This window comes from Ambystoma mexicanum, chromosome 3p (genome assembly GCF_040938575.1).
Source record: "Ambystoma mexicanum isolate Mex_15411 chromosome 3p, UKY_AmexF1_1, whole genome shotgun sequence".
NCBI lineage: Eukaryota > Metazoa > Chordata > Amphibia > Caudata > Ambystomatidae > Ambystoma > Ambystoma mexicanum.
The window spans coordinates 708758252-708784123 of NC_090925.1; the positions used below are offsets into that span (position 1 = coordinate 708758252).

The window sequence follows — 25872 nt, forward strand, 5'->3', positions numbered from 1 at the left end:
TGAAAATGATTGTGTTAGTATCACAGGCTAAGAGAATTAATTGGTGATACAGTCATCTTTTGCTACTACCTTTTTAATTTCTACAAGTCCATGGTAGTCCTGATTATTACATATGGTGCAGACATATACTACAAAAGCATAGACTGACAGACTTAGGTCTGTTTTAGAGAGGTGTATTGTGCCTCCCAAAAAGGGTGCAATCAACAATCTCACATTATGAACAGGGTTTAACATCACTCCAAACCACTGCAAATTGGAAATGACTATTTAGGAAATTATTAACTTCTACAGAGAATTCACTATCGAAGGATCTCAAAGTAGACTAGAGAAATCTTTAGACAGTGATTTGATTGCATGGGCTGCTTATTATAAATCATTATTAATAATGCAGGAAATGTTATTAGAAAGTTTCCCAAAGGAGGTCAACTATTAAATAAGGAGCTGAGACATAGGATGAGTCATTTATCTGTTCAGCAATTGTCTGAGTTTTGTACTCCTGTTTTTTTTTTTTTATTTTCTGTCTGATTTGGCTCTGGTGGAGAGTCCCATGCAGAAATCCCACAAGTTCCATAAACATTCCTTTAATGTTCAAATTATAGCTCGAAAAACTGAATTGAGATCTATCCTAAAGAGATCGGGCCTAGGTGTGAAAGCTTATGGGGAGGGAGTAGCAAAGTTAAAAAATAATTATAGGAATTGGCTTCGTGCCCATAAGCATTTGGTAGTTCAGCAGGATACTGAGAGAATGCTTTGTGCCCTATCTCTTAGGAATTCTCTGAATTTTTGGTCAATGGTGGGATTGAATGAGGTAACTCATCACCAGAAACAGGACTCTATTATCCAAGAGGGAGTGTGGCTTGACCATTTTGCCAAGGTTTATGACTCTGAGGCTTCAATGTGTTCGGTTGTGGATATAATGTCCAATTTGTGTTTTGAATTTAATGTTCCGGACCTTGAATTGCTAATCAAGAAATCCTCAGCCTCGAGCGTCTGGTCCGAATGGTTCGAGTAACTCAATTTTGAAATTGGATCCAGTTACTTGGGCGAAGGTTCTAAAGGCCCTCTTCGATGACATTACTATCCAGAAGAGAATTCCAGACTCCTGGAAACAATCTATAGTTATACCTATCTATAAGAAGGTTGATGGGTTACTGGCCTCTAATTATCGCCCTATTTCTCTGCTGGATGCCGATAGTAAAATCTTTTCGGGCATCATTCTAGGGGAATTGGAAACCTGAGCTAAAACAAAGGGAATTATCCCTAAGCAGCAATCTGGTTTTAGAAAGGGCTTATCTACTTCATTGAATGGGCTTGTCTTGCCTTGCTGCCAAGTCATTTATACTGCCATTTTTGGAGCCTGGATCGACCTATCCCAGGCATTTGATATGGTTGACAGGAATTTACTGTGGGGAAAACTGGATGCCTGGGGAATCCCTCCTGGTTTACTCTCTATTCTGAGAGAGCTGCACTTCAACAATTATATGCGGGTCAGACTTGGTAGATCGGGTCTGCTTTCTGATCCAATTAGGATTACTAGAGGGGTACGACAGGGTTGTTTATTAGCTCCCCTGCTTTTCATCCTCTTTATGGCGGATCTATCTAACTGGTTAAAGGATATTGGTTTAATATCTCCTTCCATTGGTAATGCAAAAATTAATTGCTAGCGTATGCGGATGACGTAGTAGTCCTGGATTATTCACAAGTGGGGCTGCAACATCTGCTGTCAGCGTTGGAATCTTATGCTAGGAGCAATAAATTAAGTATAAACCCCTTAAAATCCAAGATTCTTCTATTCAAGAGACCAAATAAAATAGTGAAGAATTTTGCTTGGAAATTGGATCAGTCTCCGGTAGAGGTTGTTTCAGAACTAACTTATCTGGGAGCCGAATTGAGATCTTTTCCATCAAAGAATAGTCTACTGTCATCTATTGATCTAAAATTGGTGAAACTAGGTGCTTAGATGAGAAAAATTAATTCCAAGTTTGGCAAATTCTCTATCCTTCCCCTTATAAGATTTTATATTGGGAAGGTAGTTCCCATAATGTTATATGGTTTGGATTATAACGCTGTAGCTTTGGACTTAGAATGGGATGTTATAGAATCTAGGATTTGGAAACGTACTTTGGGTCTGCCAGGCTGTGTTCCCATTGTCTGTTTGCGCTATGAACTTGGTCTCTCGTCACTTGGATCGTGGCTAGAGTGGAAGTGGTTGACTCTCTACAGATTAATCCTAGATCCTCCTAAGAATTCCCTCTTTGAGGATGCAGCTATAGAACTGCAACAAGGGTCCAATTACTTTTTATACAGATTAGGACAAACATGTTTACAACTATTGTCTGGCTGTGACTGTGATGTGTTGTTGCTTTTGCAGAACCCTTTAAAAGTGAAAGAAAACATGAAATTGGCTGATTGGATTCACATGATTGGTGATATGCGAAGAACCAAAAGATCAGCCTCTTTGACACTGCTGGATAAACGTTTATCCTTCGTGCCTGCTTATTTAAAGAAGTCCCCTAACCCTTCGTTTAGATCTACTTTTCTGAGATTCCGTTTAAATTTACTCCCTACTCTAGAATTATTAGCTATCAGAGATAAAGAAGGGGGGACCTTATCAATTTGTGACAGGTTTCCAAGTAGTGAAGTCCAGACTATTAACCATTTACTTTCTAATTGTCTTGGGACCTGGAGTATCAGGACCATACTTTTTGGTAGATTTGTCCAGGAGTCTCATCTTAATACCGATGATTTTTGGGCAAGATTATCTTCTGGTAATGAGATGGCTTTATCAATTGAGGTGGGAAGATGTTTAAGGGAATTGAAGTTAGTAACAGATTGAACTATTTGCGTTGATTTGAATTTCTTTCCCATCTTTTTCTTTTTCTTTTATGATGTGTTATTCTATTTAAAACTTGTAAACTCCTGGATGATTGTTATTTTTTTTTTTTTTACTGTTTTTACTTTGTATACTGTATGTCGAAATGTGAAGTCAAATTTTGGCTATTGCACCATAAATACATTTTTAAAAAAATTATGACTCATTGATGTAGGTCCCTAATTTAATAGATATTTTAATTGATTCTTCAATGATGTCAAAGAAATTATGGTTTTGGGGATTGGATTAAGACGTCTGATGACACAAAAGTTATTTACTGAACTTGTGTCATGGAACAAACCACTGACCAATCTTCCCCGATAGCTAATAAAATGTCTAAATTCAAAATGGAAAAATATGGTTTTAGGTGTTTAGGCTATTTCCAACTAATGAGATCTTGCGCGTAGGGTTATTATTGAGAGACACAAAAGAACCTATAGATTTTGCAAAGATAAGAACCATGTAGAGACATTTGACAACAGAATTAAGTGCTCTCCGCTTATTAACAGCCAACCTCTTTGATAATTTGCCATATAATCCAGGTCAAGTAAATGTGGAAGCCTTATGGCACAGAACTATGGCAGGGACTGAAATTGCAATGCTTTTAGCCTTCATAAGATTTTTGTGAGCCATATTTTCAGCTTCATAATTGTTACGTGACCAAACATTTTAACCTGAGACGTGTGAGAATGCTACTGTTTTGATGTATTTTAGATTGATGTACTTTTTATATTTTATTGGTTTTACATGTCTTTTTATGATGATGCTAAAGACCTGCCGTGTACCATCAGGACAGCCTCTGTTGAGCAAAGAGGCATGGTCTGTGAATGGACCGCTCACAGGAGGGTCCAGAGGCACTTCGGGAATTTATTGCTGGCAGGATGCTGGTACAGCACACCGGTCTGGTTTATCGCCCCAGTCCAGATGAGGAACGGAGCAACCAAGGTCTTCTGTAGTCTTATGAGGCAACAGAAGTTCCCCACTAGATTGCTTTGGCAATGTTGATTTGCGGGTCTTCAATGTAGTCTTCACGTCTTCGAATGTTTACCTCCAGAATGATTACAGATTCTCTGTTTAGCAAAACCCCCTTTGGGTTGCCCCAGCCCCCCAATATCTAGGATCTGCACCATTCAAAAAGATAGTTTGCCTAATTATGGACTGCCACTCACCCCACATTTGCCCAGCATCAGACATCCACTGGGAGAAATGTGGATTGGGTCCGGACAGTCCCAATCCCATTTTCAAGCAATTCAGTTACACAAAGCACTTGCTCGTGAGTCCTGTGAAAGGACCCAGCAAATGTTAATGCCCTTATATAGAGGTTTCTGGCCTCAGAGGGTAGGAAGACTGCCAATATCAAGATGGCCAAAGAACAGGTCTTGAACCATGTGGGCAAGCGATTGACTCAAAATGGCGTTCTTGTGGTGAAAAAGTGTGTACGGTAGTGCTCTGGAACAAATTTTGAGTCACGGTTCTGTGGCAGCAGACATTCATAGGCACATCATAAAAGCATAAACATTGTTGCGAGACAAAAGGGAAGCAAAGTGCCTCTGTAGCACTCCACTTTAAGATGTGTTGTACAAAATTAAGGCACAGGAAAGCATACATGGGAGAAATGATTTCCCTGTAGTGCTTGCTGTAGGGGCTGACCAGTGACCGCCCCCAAGAGTCGAGCAGTAAAAGTTCAGAGGCTTTACTTGCATATAAAAATCAGCCTGGATTCCAGGACATAGGTCAATATGGCGGGGTCCCATTAAAATCGGCGGTGAGAAAACTGCAGAAATACAAATTTGCATAGCAGTTGGGGAAAGTAGTCTTTGAGGGACTGTACTCTGACGCGCCCTTATAACCTGAGTCTGCTGCCTAATGAGAAGCCTGTTGAGCAGTGTGCAATTGGCCCAGCCTTTGTAGCCCCATAGTGATCCAATAGACCTGATTCAGCCATGTGGTGTTCTTGTTATATTGCCAATTTTATATTCCTCCTGATGTTAGGAAAGATTTCGCTGAATGTAATTCTCCCTCTATTATGGACCTCCCTCCCCTCCCCCCCCCCAAACTTTTTGCTTTTGTTTGGCTATCCTGACCTGACTTTTTCCAGTGGAACAAAACTTTCAGCTGCGTTCCCCTGGGCTTTTACTCATTGTTTTAATGGGGAAACTGACATGTCCTTCAGACTGTCCGTTCTGGCAAACTGTTTCCCTTAGTATTTTACTTTGCCATTTCATGGTAACTTTTTATCAGTGTGCAGAGTACATTACTGTACTGTGCACTGGGGGGGGGGGTCCTTTTTTGTCTTATGGCCCTAGACACCCTCCAATGAATTTTTGGTGACTGTACAAGTGTGTCTAGGAGGAACTGGTGGCAGCAGTTTACTGTAATGCTATTTTTAAAGATTTGTTAACGGACATAACGCGTTTACTACAGATGACTCATGACTGTGGCCAGTGCTGAAAATGGCTGTGCCACAAAGTCTTTTGTTCTGTCCTTTGTCCATCTTCTCCCTTTGCCTTCCCCAGGACAAGCTGACCCGGGGCTTCTTTATTTGGGCATGCAGCCTCCCGCGAAAACTGCATCTTTCGCAGGCTCCTGCATGGCACATGTGCTAGTGCCCAGGAAGCTGGTTGGGAGTGTCTGGTCCCAATCCACACTACTGGTGCCAGGATGTCTAGTATGCATGATTACATAAGGACCGCAGTGGACCATCACTGGTGTGCATGCAACATCACTGGTGTGCATGCAAGGGAGCAGATCTTCTATTGGTTGTCCAGGTTTGGTCACGCATCGAATTTTGGATAAGAGAAGGGGCCCTACATCCATTCCGGGTCGATCTACCGTGGTTCATCTTGAACTACAGAAGGAGACAAGTATCCTGTGAGCTGTAGAGGACCCGAGGACCCATCGGAGAGGAGCTGGAAGGTTTGGCACTCTGAGCCTGCTGTTGTCCCGTCGGATCCCTGTCTCGTTCTTGACCTTAGAAGGCCTGCAAGGGCGCTTCGACCCATTTGAGTAGTGGGAGCAACTACTGTCTGCATCTCTTGATTTCCCGCCAAAAGGGCCTTCTCGGAAGTGTTCCTGGGCCGTCCAGTGAACTGAAAGAGAAGGGGAGAGTGGGGAAGCACAGACATGTGTTATCTCCTATCGCAGACCTCAATGAGAAAGATTAATGTCTTCAGAGCTTTTCAATCCGAAACAAGAGTTGACTAAACCTATACACAATTCAGAAACTCTTCAGGTGCAGACAGGCTAGTGTCACAAGGCCACTCGGGACAGAAAAGACAAGCAAAAAAACAAAACTGTGTATCGCTACACAGTGGCCAATTATGCACTCCTAGGGGGACAACTGTCCTAATATCTGTTAAAGTAGTTACCTATGTTGTTCCCGTTAATACTGTGAGGGCAACAGTTTAATTGAACCTTCAACTGTTTCAGCATGCTCAAAGGCACATTAAATCATAACACATGTATTTACATCAATAAACATTCCTTGTTATGGTTTAAACAGAAAAACACATTTTTTGTTGTTCCAGCATAAACATCAGACCAAAAGGTCTGCGTCGGAACCCTTATTTCACACTGAGATTATAAAAAAAAAAAAAATCATAGAAATCACGAGTAATCGTCCTTATACACATACATGTGCGATAGTGATTAACACTTGAAAGTAGTCAACATAGTTTGCAGATTAACAAAGTGTGCACTTGAGTTCCAGTGTTTAGAACATTCACACTTGGACTTTTACAAATGTCGTAAAATAATCGTAACCACACCAAAATAGCTCCTTATCGATGTCTCTTATGACCAACACGTTTCGGATTCAAAATCCATCTTCAGGGTGAGCGCTATATGTTCCTATTTGGTATGCTTCTTGTATAGGACCCTACAGGGTTGCAAAGCGTGCACATTCAGTGTCAAAATTTTGTATACTAGTCTAAATAGATGTACCCATATAAGGTGGAACAGTACTAACCTCCTGTTCCTTCGAATGAGACCAAGCCTCGTACCTGTAGAGGTCAATGTGTATCGTAAGTATTATGTACCAGTAACGTATCTCTACTTATACAATAACTGCTGTAACAAGCGCAAAGACCAAAGTAAATCACCAAATCTTGTGGATGAGGTTGAGAATTGCTGGGTATTGGTGCTAGTGCAGTCAAGAGGGCGATATCTATGCTGATTGCAGAAGGTAAAACACGTAGGGATTAGTCTGGGCAGACCAATGTAACGGCAAGACACTAGAAGGTCTATCTAGTTTGAACGCAATCAGTGTTAGAACAGTACTATATCAAACGTGGGCTCCAAATTCCCCATAGCCTAACCATGACAGGTCCCTCATTGAAGAATTATCAATACCGCAAAGGTGGAAAGGTGGCTACAAATCTAAAGCTGAAACAATCCCAGACAGCCGGGTGGAGTGCCTCTCAAAAAGTTCAATAACCCCCGAGGCCGACTGTGTAGAGGTGTGCGCTACAGTCTGTGCGACATATACCTGGACAGTAGCAGATTAAACAGGGAATTCCCCTGTATCACAGAGAAGCATGCTGTCTACAACATGTAATTTAATTCTGTGTCCCATTAGATCTCTATGCTGTAAACACTGCTAACAGCGGAATTTGAGATCATTGGGGCAGCATAGTGTCAAGAAATCTTAAAAGGGCGAAAGTTCACAGTACCAGCACGCTGGGTACTGCTATGATCATACACATTCAGAGGATAATTTGCACGGATCATTGCTGCTCATTAGTACGGTGTAGGTCTTACCTTGCAGGATAGATGCCGCTCCGAGCCGACCGCCTACTCGCGAGCGGCTCGGAGCCAGCATTGTTTGTAAGGTCGCCATGGCTCACACGCGTACAGAGCCATGGCAACAGTGCACCATCTTGGTGTGCGCCCTGAGCCGCGTGTTGTCATCGGGATATCCGTTGCCAAGCACTCCAGAAAGGACAGTATGGTGCCGTTAAATGTGGGAACTGACCAGCTCTGTCCCGGGACATTGCATAGGTGTGCTGCCGCTTCGAGTCGGGGCTTGAAACTTTGGGAATCCCTAGTTTGTGGTTCTCAACACCCTCCAGCCAAATTTCAAAGGCCTAGCTCCAATGAGTCGCGAATTAAGAGAGTGCATCACGCCACAATCTTTTGTGGTCCATGCATCACTGTGTTGTGGCGACGGTCACTGTGGGTGGCTTTCCTACCTTCTCTGCTGTGCCCTGAGCCCTGCTGCACCAGAATGTTCTTCTTTTTCTCTTCGTGGGCGGAGTTGTGGCTACTCTCCCGCCACGCACTATAGTCCTGTCCCGCAGCACCGGAGAGCCGGATCGGCGAGCAAAGGCAGGCAACCGCAGACTACCTTGACTAAATTGGCATAGTTTGGTCTGAATTGAAGCAAGGGGCGGTGAGTACTTGCTTAACTTACCGGTGTCCCCTGGCTCAACCATTTCTTTTTACGCACAAGGGTTCCTTGGGATCCTCTCTTTGACTGGGATAGCCCGCGCTTCCTAGCTTGTTTCGAATGTCGGAAACTGCTCTGTCCGCTAGGGTAGACCCTTCCCATGTGATTGGAACTTCTTCTACCACCCCCTTCATGAACCTTACCTAACTCTTTGCTTTAGCTCACTACTGCATGTTTTTACTCCCTTCTGTACATTGAGCACAAGGCTCCCCACTTCGCAGGGCTGGACTGAATAAGTTGGGGTTTCCATCCTGAAGACTGCCTAATGCTTAAATTATGTTAAACCCCCTTCTGTTATAGGTTGTGGACGTTTTCCTCCCTTTTTCGCATTAGGCTACAGTGGTTGTATATATGTTAGATAGTGTAATGCTTGTGTGGTAACTGTTGCATTATTGGTTTGGTTGTTCATGTGGTTTTATTGGGCCTAAAATGTATATTGCGCGATCTGGATGACACAAGGCCTAGTATGATCGTTATTTTGTTCTCCCTTGGTTTCCCCCCTCCTTGTCTTGTTGCGCCTAGAAACCCTTGTATACAGGTGCTTTAGAAATGCCACATCATATATCATATCAAATATATGTATTTTTGATATACAGTATTCTATGGTATCTTTACTGTGTACGCTCATTGTGGGCTTCTGATCACTCTCACCCCTCCTGAGACTTAGTCTTGGCCGCTTGCCAAGCTACCTAGATTGGTCTGGCTTGTCCAGAAGGTTCCCCTGTTTCACTAAACTAGGGTGGCCTAAACTTCTGTCCATCAGGCCAGAGTTTAGAAATCCATTCTAGCATCGGACATGATAGATTCCTAGTCAGAAAGTCTCCATTCTGAGTTCCGTGATTTCTAGTGTAGAACACAATTTGAGAGCAAGGACCAATAAAAGTAATTTTATGAATTTGGGCTCCTGGCAAGGAACCTATTCTGCCCAGCAGGGCTACTGATAGACAAGGATACAATTGAATAGGTCAAGAGAACATTACCTTTGCACTCTTCTTTCACCTTTCTGGTCAAACGCAATTAAATACAGCTACTCAATTTTTGGTCCCTTATTGGGGAATCTTTTGAATTTTATATAAGGTACAGTAAAATGCACTGGTTAATAAAATAGGTTATTCACCAAATTTTTCAAAATGAAACCTACAGAATGTAATCACAAGAATACAAAAACGCTATGGAGATCTAATGCTTGTGTATCAAGACAAGAGGTCAATATCTTGCTGTCATGATCAACTGAACAGCATTACAGTGGATGAGACTGAACATTTTTACAATGAAAAAACAAAAAAAACCACAATGTTCTTTCAGATAACAGTGAAACTACACTGTGAGTAATAAAGGTGTGTCTACACCGGGGTGTTTCTGCCGTCTGCGTGGGCTAAATGAGCCACGTATCTACCACGGCATTCATCAGGACGAAGTCTGTATGTGAGGGAAATCATAGAGTGCTGTAGAAAAGGAAATGGAAGGCTATTTAGAATAGTGCTCCAATAAGAGTAATATATATACAAATGAATTGCTGCATCATGTGCAAAGTACCATGGAAAAGACATCTTACCTGTGTGGAGGGAATTCCAACAGGCACTTTTTAAGAAACCGTCTTGGGTGAATTATCCAGACAGCATTCCTGCATCGAAAATAAGCGCGGACCAACTAAATAAAGTCTCCTCTAGGGAACAGTTGGAATCCAGCACAAACGGTAACAGATGCGCATAAATATGCTTGTAATGGTGATGGAGAGCTTACCTCTCATGTGAGGACAGTGGGCAGGGATCTGAAATCTGCGATATCCACGTGAAGTTCGCAGTCCTGAAAGAGGACAATATGTAAGTACATAAGTCACCTAGTGCACACTCGTGGCTTGTGTGAGAATAGTAGTGATATTAAGGGCATACCTAATAATTGATCTCGCTCGCGGGTCGCTGCATGCAGGCAAAGTACTGCAGGGCAATGCGCGGAATACCGAGTCACTCCCAGGCGAGAGAAAACAGGAAGTTTGGCGTAACTAACGCCGTTGCTAGGGTGTGAATCCTTGTATACGAACGGCCATATTGGAGAGTGTGTGAATGTCGCACTCGGCCGTACCAGAGGTATTGGAGCCCACAGGCGATCTGAGGGGTACAATGAACAATTTTGGTAGATGCCATATAACTATGTATAATTATGGTCTAGAGAAAACATGTTAGTTATGGTTGCCATGGATACTGGGATTACGGATCGTCAGGATCTAGATCAATTTAAGCAATATAAATATTTCTTGGTATACATTACACTTTCCGGTGTATCACAGGGTGACTGTTAAGTCCTTAGTGAAAGCATAAAGTGTAACTTTGTGTGGTGTTCCGGGCGTACAGTAGCGTGAGGACAGTTCAGCGTACATATCGGAATCGCACAGTTCTTACTGCTCGTATATACCGTGGGGGCTGAACCACATAGCATATGTGAGAAAGATCCCCCTACTTTGGTCTAGGGTTTGTTTAGCCATGAAAGGAATGCAGATCATCAATTCCAACTCGGATAAATATAGCAAAATACAGGTACGCGCCAAGTGTGCAGAAAAAAGCAAGTTACAAGTATGCCCCAAATATACCTGATTTTTGCACTGTTGCTTGCTAGAGTTGCAATACATACACCGTCATGAAAAATTATGTTTTGATCATTTTCAACATTTTCAGGTACAGTTCGAAGAGGGGTATCAGATTACAAAATATGCACAAACTAGGTACCTCGTTCTGGTACCCTGACTCGCTGGGCTCGTAACATATAAACCATTCTGTATAAACATTTTGAGCATTTTCAACATATTTTGTAATTGGATTCTTCTCTGAAAAAAATGCTCCAACTAATGGACAAAAGAATAACATTGTTACCAATGTGGCTAATACAAGATATGCGCCATGGAAAGGCCTCTGAAATGTATAACTTTAGCATGGCTAAATCAAAAAGAAGAACCCGGAGTAATCCGAGTTAGTTATTTCGAGACTCATCATTCTGTATTCCTGAGTGGAGCATATCAAACCACAATATTGTAGGTTGTGGACATAGGAAATGATCAAAGTACCCTTGAGGGACAATGAGTTAAGAAAGACCATTTCACATTTCTTGATCTTTCCGGGTTCACCCACTTTCCGCTTAGCAATATAGTTTTGCAAAAGCATGTTTAATGAACCTGTGACAGTCGAATCATGTGAATTTTAAGTTTTCTGTTTTTAATTTTCGTTTTGTAAAATTTTCTGTCTACAACTTGTTACATAGGTACATATTTTTGTCTGGCACCAAGGGCTGATGCCCAAAATGTAACATCTATCATTGATGTTGGTTCTCCTCTTTATAGGCTGTCTGCATTCCTCCGAACACATCCCAAAGTAAGGTTCTGCATTGAGTATGAGTGAAACGTGTTTGGGCTATATGAAGAATTGCATCGTGTACGATGACTGAGTGGCAATCTTGTGTTTTTTATTTGGTTTTTATTAATTGTTAAATTGTTGAACACATCTATGCATGGTCTATCTGGGATGCGACTATGTCCCCTGCCTGGTTCTGGGAACCAGCATCATAGTGACCCACCGAGCCAGTAGATGTTAGTCCCACAGGGAGTATGGGGAGGATCCTCTGGTCACCCTACCATGGTTCCCATCGCGTGGCACTCTACAAACTCTGTGCCTCGCCACATTCCTGTCTTGGGTGGCCTACACTCTCCCGGCTCCACCAACCCTAAGAGTATTTACTTGGCCCAACCCCTGGATTGAAGATTCTGCCAGGCACAGTCTGCTCCCGTCTGGGCCGGCCAGTGGGAGGAGGAACAAGTCTGGGACCGGGGGGTGGGGGGGGGGGGACTATTGTGAGATCAGAGATGGCGAAAGAGAAATCTGGACATGTCCACAGACCCACCTATTTGTGACTCTACGCCAAGGGAGTACTGGGGTATGGGACCATGGAAAGCCTGCAGCTAGATCAGACTGAGGAGAAGGGTACAGGTCACCCCAAATCCTGCAACGCCAGGAAGAGGTGAGTCAACCCCTCTTGAATGTGCACACACTTGAGCTGGCAGTCCGGAAGGCCCAGGAACATGCAACTAGCAAAAGAAATCTTGGATAAGGGCAGGGTCTCTGGAAAAGTGTCCCAATCCCATTAAAGGAAGGCCATCCTGGCCTTTCCTCTGTTTGGGAAGATCCCATTTAATGTAGGTTGTCCCTGCTTGCATTCCCTAATAAAAGATGGTGATCTAGAGCCTATGGTCTGGCATCCTTTTTGATCCCTGGATGAGCCCTGTGACGGTTATTGATTATCCAGAACACCCTCATCAATCATAGAACCATTTCTCCCTTTCGTTTGTCTGAGTACAAGTGGAGAAACACATTTTCATCACAGTATGCATGTGTTTTGCTGTTCTTAAAAGGCTTGCAGAACCTTTATTGCCAAAACAAATGTTTGTTACATTCGGATTGACCCTCGCCGGGTACTAATTTGGCATAAAGTCACTTGAGCAAAACAGAAAGGTGATGGCTGGAAGGTTTTGAATTAATCATAACCACGGGCAAAGCTCTGGGCAACCCTCCAGACCATCGTTTTTCAGCCTGCCAAGCATTACAGAGGGGGGGAAAAGGGTCCCGAGTCTCCCGGGCCTAGAGACCCAAGCTGCTCCTCACTGATGACGCCCAACAAGGCTGAAACATGTCTGGGAATGCTTGTGGTCTCGTGCAGAAGGGATGTGACCTAGCAGTTTGGGCTGGACTGCCCCTTTTGGGATAGGACCAAGCCTGATTTGCATATGGTTTTTCCCCCTTCTGTAATGGCTTGGCAGGCTGAAAAACGATGGTCTGGAGGGTTGCCCAGAGCTTTGCCCGTGGTTATGATTAATTCAAAACCTTCCAGCCATCACCTTTCTGTTTTTGATAGTCACTTGATCCATGACACGAGTGTCAGTTCTCTACATGCACACTCTTACTCGCAAATGGCTAGTGATGAATGCAGATTTTGAGGCCTAATGTGGAAATCCCTTGGCATATTAACGTTTTCACCCTTTCCATTATATACACACCCATAAACTAGAGGTAGGGGAGCAGAGAATGCATGGGTAAACAAGAGGCAGGGGGTCTGGTCTGTCCTGGCTCGGCTCTTAGGACCAAACAGGAGCGAGTCAGCAAAATAACCTCCTAGCATCTGAAACCTGTTATTAACTATTGCTACATTACAGCGATTAAAACAAATGCTGCCTGCGTGTTTACCGAGCATTCGGCGGTAACCAAAATACTGTATCCTTGTATGCCAAACAAGGGGACCGGAGGTTGCAGGGGTTGAAACCCCGCTCCCCTTGTTTGATAAAATGGGTTTGGGGTTTGCGGGGCTGTCCCACACTTCCTTTACATGGATAGCGGGGGCAGAGGACCTTTTGCATGTCGCACCCACTTGACAATCTCCCTCCCCCGATCTTCAAACCTTTAACTTATTCCCCGTAGTGCTGCCTACAAAGCCAAAAGTATTGGCATTGGAAGTGAAGAGAGGTGAGATGTGGCGAAGGACACACCCTGTGGGGTGTCTGGCTTTTTACCGAATAGACCACTGATGGCCTTGCTACTCAAGATTGCCATTTTTACCCACTAACTGCCGTATTCCAACTACACCACACCCCTAGTAGCACTATGAGCTAGTTATGTGCATTTATAGGGAGGAAACTTTTTTTAAGCAGTATTCTGAAAGGTAATCACTTGCATCTGAAAAGCAGCTCTTGGTGTAATATTGCCATAACCAAGTGTGCATCAGCCACTGGATTAGTAAGCACTGTGTGTCCTTGCATCTGTTCCCTGCACTGAATTCATGTTAAAAATGAGCATTGCCAAAGCGCCTCTTCTGGGCATCTTCTGGTACTGCCAGGTATGCCATCCTTTGGCATTGTAAAATGATTGACAAGACCAGGTAAATGCCTCTCATTCCTAAATAAAAGCCCAAACGTGTTTATTTTGTGAATGGTCGTTTTCGATTACACTTATTTCTCTGTAGTTCTCCATTATCAACTGTTATAATCTACTTAATAGCTTCTTATATATGCTGTTAGCTGTGAAGCATGCTGTAATGTTTGTTCCGTGGGAAGTGTCCCAGCTTCCCCACACACTTTAGTCTGTGCTATTCATAATATATGGGATAAAGTACCTCCCTTTTTGTATTTTATCACTATATTGTAAATCGCCTAGGAGTTCCGACGGAAGAGTTAATACATGGCCACTACAGTCATCCCCATTAATACCTGGCTCTTGATGAATGGAATGTAATGGATCTTTCAGCTGATCAGAAATATTGTAGAATACGTTTGAATTTAAGAAAAACCTCACCTGGGGCTTCTGATGTATTGCAGTAAATGGTTTAATAAAATGGGTTTACAATGTTTTGTGCTTTAAAATAAGTTACAACCTGCAGTTGGATTCTTACTCTGATGCATTTATATCCATCACTGCACAAAATAAACATATCACTTAAACAGTTCCTTCTCAGTTAATGGCTGCATATTTTCAAATAAGGCTGTTTTACGCACACAAAAAAGGAATGTACAAGGGTTGTCATGATTTTAATTTAGGTGCTGCGATGGCAGCTGAAATTCTGCTCTGTGCTGGCTCAGCAGCAGGCATTGCTAAATCCCAACCAAAGCATAATAACGGATTACAAATCAGTAGTGATGTAATGCTCTTATTACAGAGCAATAGTGATGTCACAACTCGCCTGTAATTCTATAGTCGCCAAGGTAGGGTCTCTTTGTAGGCTCAGAGCTATTAATGGCTATGTAGGCCCCTGGACATTGGGTGATTGCTATTCACACATGCATTTTTTTTTGTTTGGTCGGGAGAGGGGCTCTGTGTCTATTGTTCGAGCCTAATTGCCCGTCAAATAGATTGCCACCACCACAGCAAATAGAAAAGGGACTAAGTCTCTCTTCCATTTCTGTGACGGTCGCAGTGAAAGTGAGTGTGGCATCTGGAGCCTGAAGCCCTGGGCCACGGCTAAGTGGGGTGGATTTGGGGCGGGGCATGGAGGTGTGGGGGGGGGGAATGGCTGCACCCAGTGAAGGTGTGTGATTGGCTGTTGAAATGCAGGGAGACGCTGACAGTTTCCACCTGTGTTTCCATCTACCTGATTTGCTAAGTGCCTGTAATAGAGTTAAGGATGCCTCAACACACAGGCAGCGAGCTTCTTTATTGACACTTACACTCCCTCTGTCCTCCTTATCCTTGATCTCTCCTCCGCCTTTGACATGGTTAACCACAACATCCTGATCACACGTCTACGTGACACCCTGGGAATTGCAGGTCAGGCTCTGGCGTGGTTAATCTCCTTTCTCTCTGACCAACCAACCCAGGTGGAACTCTGGGCCTTTCTCTCGACTACTGCTCTCTCAACCTGTGGCGTTCCCCAGGGATCTAACCTCTCCCCCTGGTTCTTCAACATCTATATGGCTGCCTTGGCACGTGTCATTGCCACTTTCACATCTAACTTCCAGTGTTACGCGGATGACACGCAACTATCTTTCAGGCTACGTTCAGCCACCTCCTTGGTCATATCTGACTGTCTGTCTGCTATTCAGTAATGGTGTGCTGCAAATGACGTCTGCCTCAATGCCAGTAAGACTGAGATCGTTTGCATTGGGACTCCTGCTCCCGCTTTCCCTCTTGCACTCTGGCCGGCCTTGCTTGGGCCTGCGTCTGCACCCATCTTCGAGGCAAAAAACTTTGGGGTCATCTTCGACTCCACTCTCTCCTTCTCTCACATTTTGGACATCTCTTAAAGTCCAACTACCAGCTGCACCTCCTCAGAGGTACCCTTCCTTTTCTCACCTTCCCCCAGCGGCTCACTGTCTCCAGAGGCTTGGTTCTCTCTAGGTTGGACTATTGCAACTGCCTCTTCCTCAACCTCCCTTCTTCTGCCCTATGCCCTCTGCAACTCATCCAGAACAGAACCGAAAGACTTGGACTTGGCCTTAAGCCCAGGCACCTCATCTCTCCCGTGCTGAAATCCCTTCACTGGCTCCCCGTGGCTGCAAGGTTCAAGTTCAAGACCCCCTCTGCATTGTCCACAAGGCTTTCTGGGGCCTGGGGCCTGGGACCTACCTACCTGTGCAACACTGCCTTACCTAAATACTGTCCCTCACGAGCCCTCCGCTCATCTACCTCCAACCTTCTGCGAGTGAGCCAGATTTCCAAGCAGAGATTTGGAGAGAGATCCTGATCCTCATCAGTGGCCTCCCTCTGGAATAACCTCTATGCCGCCATCCAGCTTGAGCCTGACCTTCTTAAATTCTGAAAACTCCTCAAGAACTTAGTCTTCCCCTCTTCCTTCTCTCTCCCTCTACCATGCTAACCTAGCTCTCTGCTCTCTTCATCTCTCCCTCCTCATCGTTACAGCTTGCTGGCTGGCCGCCTGTTGTACCTCAGAGTCTCACAGGTCCTGGCACCCCCTCCAGTCCTCTCTCGCACGTGCCTCAGGGCTCTACAACCACCCACCCACCTTCACAGCACTTAGAAATAACCCAGAGTGTCTTTCTCCGCACTTAACCCAGTCTCCACCAACTGGGTGCACTTGAACCCCCCCCCCACCCTTCCCTGTCCCCTGTCTATGCACTTGCACAATCCAAATGCACCACGCCTGAAGATCGTCTTGTCTGTTCTCCCCCGTCTTCTCCCCTTAACTGCACTGTTAAAACTGCAGACTTGCCGTCAGGCTTATTTGCTGTGTCTCAACTGTTAAATGTATTTTATGCACTTATTCTCCCTGTGCAGACCATTATCGTCTCAGAATTTCAAGGGCTCTGAACGCCTGTTGTTTTTCTCCATGTTCCCACCCTCCTTGAGCGCTTTGAAACACCTTTGCTGTGTATAGGCGCTATATAAATAAACAATACAATACATAAGTCCAGGTAACTTTATTTTGCATATATAAAGTTCATCAGGGTTCCGGTTACTCTTTCGTATATACAGAGATCATTCCAGCTCCCAACTGACACGCACACAACGGTGCCCTTCACCCAGGTGCGAATAAGGTAATGCAGACTTTTATACTGGTATAGCAGGCTGCCATGCATTATACAAAAAAAATTCGAAAAAAATAATTGGCCTTTCTGAGAGCAGAGGCGGGACCTGACACCATGGAGAGGTGGATATGTGTTTTGCAGGTACGTGGAACATCTCAAGTCACTGGTGAGAAGGAAGTGAAGGTGGCATTTGAGTAAGATCTTGCGCAAGTGCTCCTAACAGCCACGACATTACACGTAAACACATTTGGAAAGAAAATAATACGGTCGACCAACTAGCGTGGTTATTGGTAAATAAACGCGAGTTAAGAAGTATGGGCACATCAAAAGTAAAGTGGGTACTGAAAATGAAAAAGGGAAAGGGCTGAAGACGAATGTGTGCTCAGGCAGCTCTTGGCCAACTCAGCTGGAGGGGAGGGGCTGTGGGAAGCACACAGGAGGCTATTGAAGGAGCAATTTGAGTATGTCCACGTGTGCTTCGGTGGGATTTCTGCGTCGCACTGTGTGCAGTGCTAGTGGATGGGGCAGGATTCTGGGAGGGTGGGTCTGGGTAGTCGGTGTATGCTTCGTCAGTGTGTGAGAGAAACAGAGCGGGTTCTATGCTGAATGTTTGACTTATGCGGGTGCAGCAAATACTCAGTGGGGCAGCTGTGTCTGTCCTGTTTGTGACCCGCAGCCTCAAGTTCATCGTGGTTTGCTTTGGTCACACACCTCACCCCCGGAGTCGCACTGCTGACCGTCTCTCCCCCGCCTCCTGTTGCAGGTCGCATCGTCTCGTGGGTATGCTGTCCCGGAAATGCTCCGTGCTCAGGCTGTTCTTTTTCTGTCTGCTTCTGGCTTTCACGTCCCTGCTGTGGCTTCAGTTCAGCTGCTCCACTGAAATTAGCCGGCGAGTTCACGAAAGAATGCCTGTGGCACCGAATCCGTGCGCACACGAGCACGCCGGCATCTCCAAGGACGACCCCTCCTGGGGGCCCCACACACTGGCGCTGGTGGTGCCCTTCAGGGAACGCTTTGATGAACTCCTGAACTTTGTGCCTCATATGCACGAGTACCTAGCGAAGAAAATGATTCGACATCGTATCTTCGTAGTCAACCAGGTGGATCACTTCAGGTACAGTGTTCTTATGCAATCCTTGTATACATTTGTAATGAGCATGTGCCAGCCAGCATGAGATGAGCAGAGTGGCTCTGGCTTGTTTATAAAGTCCATGTACCGTCACCCTGTTCACTGTGTCTACCACCACCGATGCCTAAGTTAATCGGCTTTTATACTTCACCAAATTTACTATTGTGCCAAGCCCATGATCTGTGGTGATGAGGTTGGTGGCGGAAGGAACGTGTACAGGTAAAGCAGCTACAGGTTAATCAAACATTCAGTGTTGGTAAAAGCATGCAACCCATGAAAGGAAGAGGGCTGGTGATAGTTTGTGTGTATACTCAACGTAGTTGAATCTGAGAGGAATGGCTTGGTGAACTACAGTTCTAAGAGGCCTGTGCTAAACTGCAATATTACCATGCTGATACTATTTTCGTTGTCTCTGTGACTACTAGGAGAGTGGCTGAATGAGCTTGAGATGTTCTCAAGCGTTCCCTTGAGACATTGAAGGCTTGTTTGCCAGATTGCATTTTACTATCCCAAGACAAAACCCCAGGATTTTTAAGTATAGGACTTTCAAGCTCAACTGTTAGTCAATTCTTCCTTCAGCCATTTCTATGTAAAAAGTAGCAGGAACATAAAGTTGAAGAAGCAGGGAAGGGAGCTGGACCCACTCGATGTACCTTGCTACACCTGCTTGGCCATGTACAAAATGAAAGCGAGGAACGTAATTCAGGGAAACCACTAAAGTACAGAATTTCCAACTCAAGAAGGTATCCGTCAAAAAACATGTACCTAACTAGTCGAGAGGGTGCCAGCCAAGAGTGACAATCATTTTAGAACTTTCTTAGATTAGTTGGCACACATCAATTCAAGCTAATGCTATGAAAATATCAAACTGAAGGGGAGCATTGTTGGAATAGTACATGATCAGCATAAAATAGAAAGTACAAGGTTTACTAGGTTAAGTATTATTGCAAGAGATTCAACCTTCATAGCATAATGGAAATGGCAGTGTTCGAAATTGTGTAAACGTTGTTTGTATTTATGCTGTCATGTGGGTGGGACTTTTGTAATCTGCTAATTTGGGACCTTGCATTAAATGAATACATAATGCAACAAATCAAGTTTACTGTCCAACTTTTGGGATACTCGGCGCCCTTTGAACTTTTAAATGAAAGGATTTTAAAGGTATTAAGAAAGCGAAAATCATAGGGTCTGTAGCCCAATGAGCTGCAAAAAGGAACTCTTAAAAAAGTAATATACTTTCAATGAACTCCCAAAACTACCACACATTAAGTGTTTTGTGTCCTGTTGAAAACCTGAAAGGCAGCAACAGTAACATGACAACTGTAGAATTATGACCGCGACAGATAATAGACTTTTCATGGTCCAAATCAACATACTTTTGTTGATCCCCCTGAACCGAACATGCTTTAGGTATAAGGTCATGCGAAGAATCGTCATTGGTCCTACCTAAACCTTAGCGATTCGCCCAGTACTTGGTTCCATTTGGGTAAGGTTGAGTACAGACCTACTTAACTTGTGACGAACAATGAGTCTCAAGGGGCACAGGCAAGGGATTCATACATCTGCAATGGCCTCAAAGCTCCTGTGGCATGGGTATTGAAGGATTTGATTCATAAGCATCTGGGTATGTTTTTAGGCATCCCGCTATGACCACCCCTCCTTATAAGTCTCTGTCCTAACACTTAGATCACGTCTGAAATTCAGACCCTCAAAAAACATGCATTGTGACCGACAACTTGCAGAAACCTACCCTACCTAACCTTCAAAAATTCCATTGCTGCCCCTAACCCCTGCACTGGAGTCTGCCAAATCCTCCTACTTCACAAACCTAATCTCCTCCCTTTGCAATAGTCCATGCAAACGTTAATCTACCCTCTGGTCTTTGCTCCCATCTCACAGGCCAATATCCATTGCCTCCTCTTTCTGCTAATGACTTTGCTCACTACTTTTCCTCTGCGTCACTCTCGCAGCCCTACTCACTCCCTCCCAAACTCTCCTTCTCTTCCCCTACCTCTTCTACTCTCGACTACTCCTCCCGTAACTCTTTTGTTGAATAAGCACCCATTCTTCGCATTGCCAACACATCATGCACTCCTTTTGACCTCCAAATGGTCAAATATTTAGTCTCTCTTGCCTGATCTCTCAGAGCTCCCGGAGCTCTTAAACCTCTCGCTCTCTCCCTGCTGCACTCTTTCTTGCCTTATTCAAATCTCCAACTGATTACCCCTATTGAAGAAACCCTTTAATGGCCCAAACATCCCAGCAAGCGATCACCCAGTATCTCTTCTTCCTCATTATTCAAAAGCCTTTGAGTTGGTCTTCGACCGGATAACTATAAGTACATTAAGGATAATGGCCTTGGAGATGCACTTCAATCTGGCTTCTTTAGCAGGCACTCCACAGAGACTGGACTCATGCATGCCTTCAACTTTCTCCCTAATGCTCATCACTCCAAACTCACTTCTCTACTCATCCCTCTGGACCTTTCTGCTACTTTTAACACCGTCAAGCACTTCTCTCTCCTCATTCCCCAGGAACTTGAGTTTTGCACATCTGCTCTTGCCTGGATCGCCTCCTACTTGGAAGGACAATCCTCTGACCCCCACCTTGCTCCATGTGTGCATCCCTAAAGTATCTGTCCTTGAACCTCTGCTCCTCATGATCTATCTCTCTGCCCTTGGAAGACACATTTCCAGTCGTGTAAGTGGAAAAAAAGGAACTAGTGGTACTCTGGCTGCATTCAAAAAGGAGGGAGTGAGTTGGTTAGACCAATGCTGCCTGGAGGGAGGCTTGGTACGGTTGTCGAGTGGTGGTGGGGGGGGGGGGGGTTTAGGGGAGGTGGGCTATGACCAGGAGCTCCCACTTTGGCTCACATTGTTGGATTTCAAGGTCTTCAGTAACAATGCCTTATAGAGTGTACTTTAAAAAAAAAAAACAATTGCATAGTAAAGCCACATGACGTGTAAATCCTTATAGCAACACGTTAAGCCAAAAGAATATCATTGTGGCTTTAATTTTCACATCATGAATGGTAAACTGTAATTCCCAGAATGCAAGATGATGCCAACCTGAAAAATCTAATTAACCCAATTGTACTTTCAATGATTTAAGACATGTGATAAAAGAAGTTGTGTAATAAACGGAGATGCAGATTATCCATTACAACCCTCCAGCACGTTGTTATGATGTTGAAAATATTGATTAGTGACTTAAAGCAGCTGTGACATCATGGATATAAACAAATCATTAATGGCCACTTTGTGTTGCTCACTTTAACTATCACATAATTGCAAGGTGCTTTGCGAACTCTTTGAGTTGGAAATGTTCCATCATGCATATGAAAGGCTCTTCCACTGATAAAAGGAATGTGTCTATGACCTGAGGACCATAACGACCTGCAGAGCCACAGGCGCTGTGTGTGTGTATTTGCCTAGCTGTGACTTGGGAAATTGGCAGTGCTTCAATGTCCAGTCTGTGCCGATTCTATATTTGGCTGAGGAGAAAGAAAAAGCTTCAATGACCTGTTTCTTACGCCTTTTAACTAAAAGGTACACGCTGTAAAAAGCAAACTAATGGCACGGCGGCATACCAGTGATTTATATTGCACTTAATCTCATTCTTTGGCTTTCACTCTTAACTTTTTTTTGCTGATGACACTCAAATAATGTTCTTTCCCTTTTTCACCCCAACCATTTCGGAACAGATTACAAACAATCTCACTGCAATTCATCACTGGATGGCTCTCCACCTCCTTATACTGAACTCCTCAAAATGAGTCTTCTTTCTCCCAGTTTCTACTGCCATCCCTAACCTCTGCTTTCCTGTCTCCTTCCCATCTGCCTTGCAATCTTGGGGTCCTCCAAAACTATTTTTTGTTTTCATCAACAAAGTGTAAAAAAAAGAACTGTAAAAGACATAACTATCATCACTTGGCATAAAAACACAAAGGAGCAGACTGGGAATAAAATTGTTGAGCATATTGCAAGTTTCAGTTAAACATTTAAATCACTCAGTGCCTCAATGCACACCCACCAAAACCCCACTACCTACCCCCCTCCTCCCATTCCCCCCCTCACATTGTACACCCCTATTCCAGGGCCATACATCTGTCCATCTACCCCCATCTGAACCCCACAATGAGGCAATACCTTTCTTTATTAGTCCCAAAGCAGCCACCAAAAAGGTCTTCTCATACTTAGTGAGCCCCTAATCCCCCCCTCATATCCCAAGTAGAACACATTTTGGGTCTTGAGGGACCTCAATGTTCAGTGTATTTGACAATTTTCTTATACATTTCCCCCACAACATTTTAGCCCGAGGACAGTGCCACAGGGTGTGGTAGAGCGTATTCCCTGACCTTCCACACCGTAGACAGCATTCATTCTCCGTCCGCCCCCCGCCCCCCGGACACATAGCTTGGTACAGGATTAATAAACCCTATGAAGAATCTTGTGCTGTATGAGAAGGAGCCTGGCAGATATACCAGTCTCTCGCAGGAACAGCCGTGCTTCTACCCATTTATCAAATTCGTTGGGGCCTATATACCTTTCCCACCTGCCCCTGAGGGGGGTCAGTTTCTGAGCCCCATAAGCAGATATTACTTGGTACAGCGTGGACATGATCTTCGTCTCAGTTCTGGCTGGTAGTAAATTTGCCTCTAGTGGGGGGGGGGAGGGGGAGGAGCACTGTGGGATTTCACTCAGAACAGGAAACTGTGACCTTAATGCATGCAACAGTTGTATATATTGAATGCGTTCCCCCTTCCAGAGGGCAAACTTCTCCTTAAGAGACTCGGAGGGAAGGAGACCATCCCCCTGCACCACATAACCCCCCCCACCCAAGTGCGGAATCCAATGTCTCCTAGTTCCGGAAATGGCCCATCTAGAGGAGCTCCGGGAGGTATGAATTACTCCATAGGGGTTGACTTGGCGTTGGCATCCCCCCAACCAATGTGTGTGCACCTCAGCCCAAATCTGTAGCACATGTTGTGTCATGAGCGGGGCCCCACCCCATCTCCCTTTCCTTGAATAAAGTACCTGCACTGAGGTCCTCCCCACGCATCCAGCCCTTTTCCGATGCAATATGAGTCAACCCAGCTGCCCAGTAATATTGTTGTAGACTGGGTAAGCCAATCCCCACCTCCCAGACTGACCGCTGGAGGGTTTTAAGGGCGATGCAAGCCTTCCCGCTCCCAGAGAAGCTCCCTCAAGGTTCCCTCAATCCGTCCAAACACTTTCCTGGAGACCGGGAGTTGGGCATTCTTCAATACATAAAGAAACTTGGGCATGGATATCATTTTAAACAGGGCCGCTCTGCCCATTAAACTCAGTGGGAGGGACTGCCAATGTGGGACATCTGACTTAAGTGTATCCATTATCCGGTGTAAATTCAGGTCAAGAAACTTCGAGAGGTGTTGGCCCAGTTGTATTCCCAGATAACGGAAGCCTGTCATAGATACCTTTTTATAGGGGCACTCCCATGGGAGCGCTGCATCCCCCGCCCTGTATGTCAAAGACCGATTTCTGCCAGTTGATCTTAAGGCCGCTGACCGCCTGGAAATCGCGGAATATCTTTGTCCCTGCTCAACAGGATACCTGTGGATTGCCCATATAATTCAACAGGTTATCTGTGTATAGAGATAATCGCTCTTCACCTCCCCAGGGCCACTGAAAAACCTCCCACTCTGCTCCCCCAGAGCTTCACTGCCTGTGGCTCAACAGCTAGGGTGAAAAGCAGAGGGGAAAGGGGACAGCCCTCCCTTGTTCCCCCGCCTGAGGGAGAATGTCCTGGAGCGGAACCCATTGACCTTTACTTCAGCCACTGGCGATTTATAGAGTAAGCACACCCACCTGTGAAAAACTATCACATTTATCACAACCTAGACCCTGGGGATCCCTTACTCCGGTGGCCAGGGAAAGGCCATCGCTTTTGGATCCCGACCCTGGGGGTGGACAAGCGAGGGAGGATCACCTGGGTAGGAGGTCCTCGGGGAGTGGGGGAGAAGCACCCAATGGTGAGACTGAGACATGGTATCCCCTTTTTCCACAACCCATCTAAACCCTATCCTTGTTATTTTATGGGAAATTACAACTCCCATAATTCCTCCCTACGTTGTCTTGACAACAGTACTGTACCAAGGAAGATGAGGAATGAGGACAGAAGGAATACCTCCCCTGACTTGCATTCGCCCTGTCCATGTAATGTGACCAGCAGGGTTCGAAATTGAGATTCTATGAGCAGGAATTTAAACCAGCTCCTGGGTGTCGGGCATCCCCCTGAAGGCAGGAGCTACCGCATGTTAATGTTAAAGGACATTTGTACCGCGCACTATCACCACTGAAGTGGTCCCCTGGCGCTATGGTGGCTCTGAAAAAGGGCAGGAGAGGGGGTGGCTTAGTGGGAATAAGCTGGAAAAGTGCAAGAGCAGTGATGTGCTGTTGGCAGCCTCAGCCCAGTGGGTCCGTTGGCTGGGCTTGGGGTGTTTTACGGTCTGTAGTCGTCGTGTGCTGTTGTGAAAGTCTGTGTGGTTTGTTTTGTAGTTGCATTGTTGTGAAGTTTGTGCGGATTGCTGCGTTTTAGGCTTGTGGTTGGTTAGAGTTTGAGAGGTGTATGCAGAGGAATGGAATTGTTAGTTGGTTGGTTAGTTGCCATTGCTGTCCATTGCAATTATGGGATTCCATCTAGGTGCGGCACATGCCGACATTCACACTTCCATCCAGAAGCGACGCAAGCTTCAGAATTCCATACGAGTGTGGCACATGCTAACAGTCACGTTTCTATCTAGATGGGGCGCAGGCTAAAGGCAAGAATCCCGAGTGTGGCAAATGCTAGCAGTCACACTTCTATCTATATGCGACGCCAGCTAGGGTTCAGAATTCTGAGTGTGGTGCATGCTAAGAATCACATTTCTATCTAGATGCGACGCAAGCATGTGAATAAGGAGCAATCCGAGATGCCCCTTTGTCCGTTTTATATTAACCAATTTGTTTAAATGTGTATTAGATGTGTTCTAATTCTTCTTTATTAATATTCACAAATGCTCAAAGTTGATGTCACATTTACATGTTTGGAAGGCAGCAGTTGGCCCTAGGAGCCAAACGTAGCTGCTGTTGGTTTCAAGCCAACCAGGCTCTTCTAATGGCTCCCAGCTCCCCTCAGTTTCGAACCCTGGGCCAGGCAGAGTCAGGCACATAACTCTACTAATGTACACCTGCCAATTAGAAGTATCCCTGTGAAAATGAAAGGTGGCACGCGCAGACACACTTTGAGCGAGGCTTGGCATGAGGAGCAACAGCTCTTCCGAGGCGGATGCAAACCAGGTGGTGGGAGTTGGAAGGCCAACGGGCTGATTATCAATTGAGAGGATCGAGAGAAAGCCAGGCAAGATTTCTAAGCTTTCAGGAAGCTGTGAG

General features: G+C 44.9%; 1 protein-coding gene across 2 annotated transcripts in view; it reads left to right on the plus strand.

Moving 5' to 3' along the window:
- B4GALT7 (beta-1,4-galactosyltransferase 7) overlaps window positions 1-25872 on the plus strand; it is a 253740-nt gene that overhangs the window by 93698 nt on the left and 134170 nt on the right. For both annotated transcript variants that reach the window (XM_069651543.1, XM_069651544.1), the window contains exon 2: window positions 18095-18445. In XM_069651543.1, coding sequence (XP_069507644.1) covers window positions 18095-18445 — 351 coding nt within the window. The remainder of the gene's footprint in view (window positions 1-18094; window positions 18446-25872) is intronic.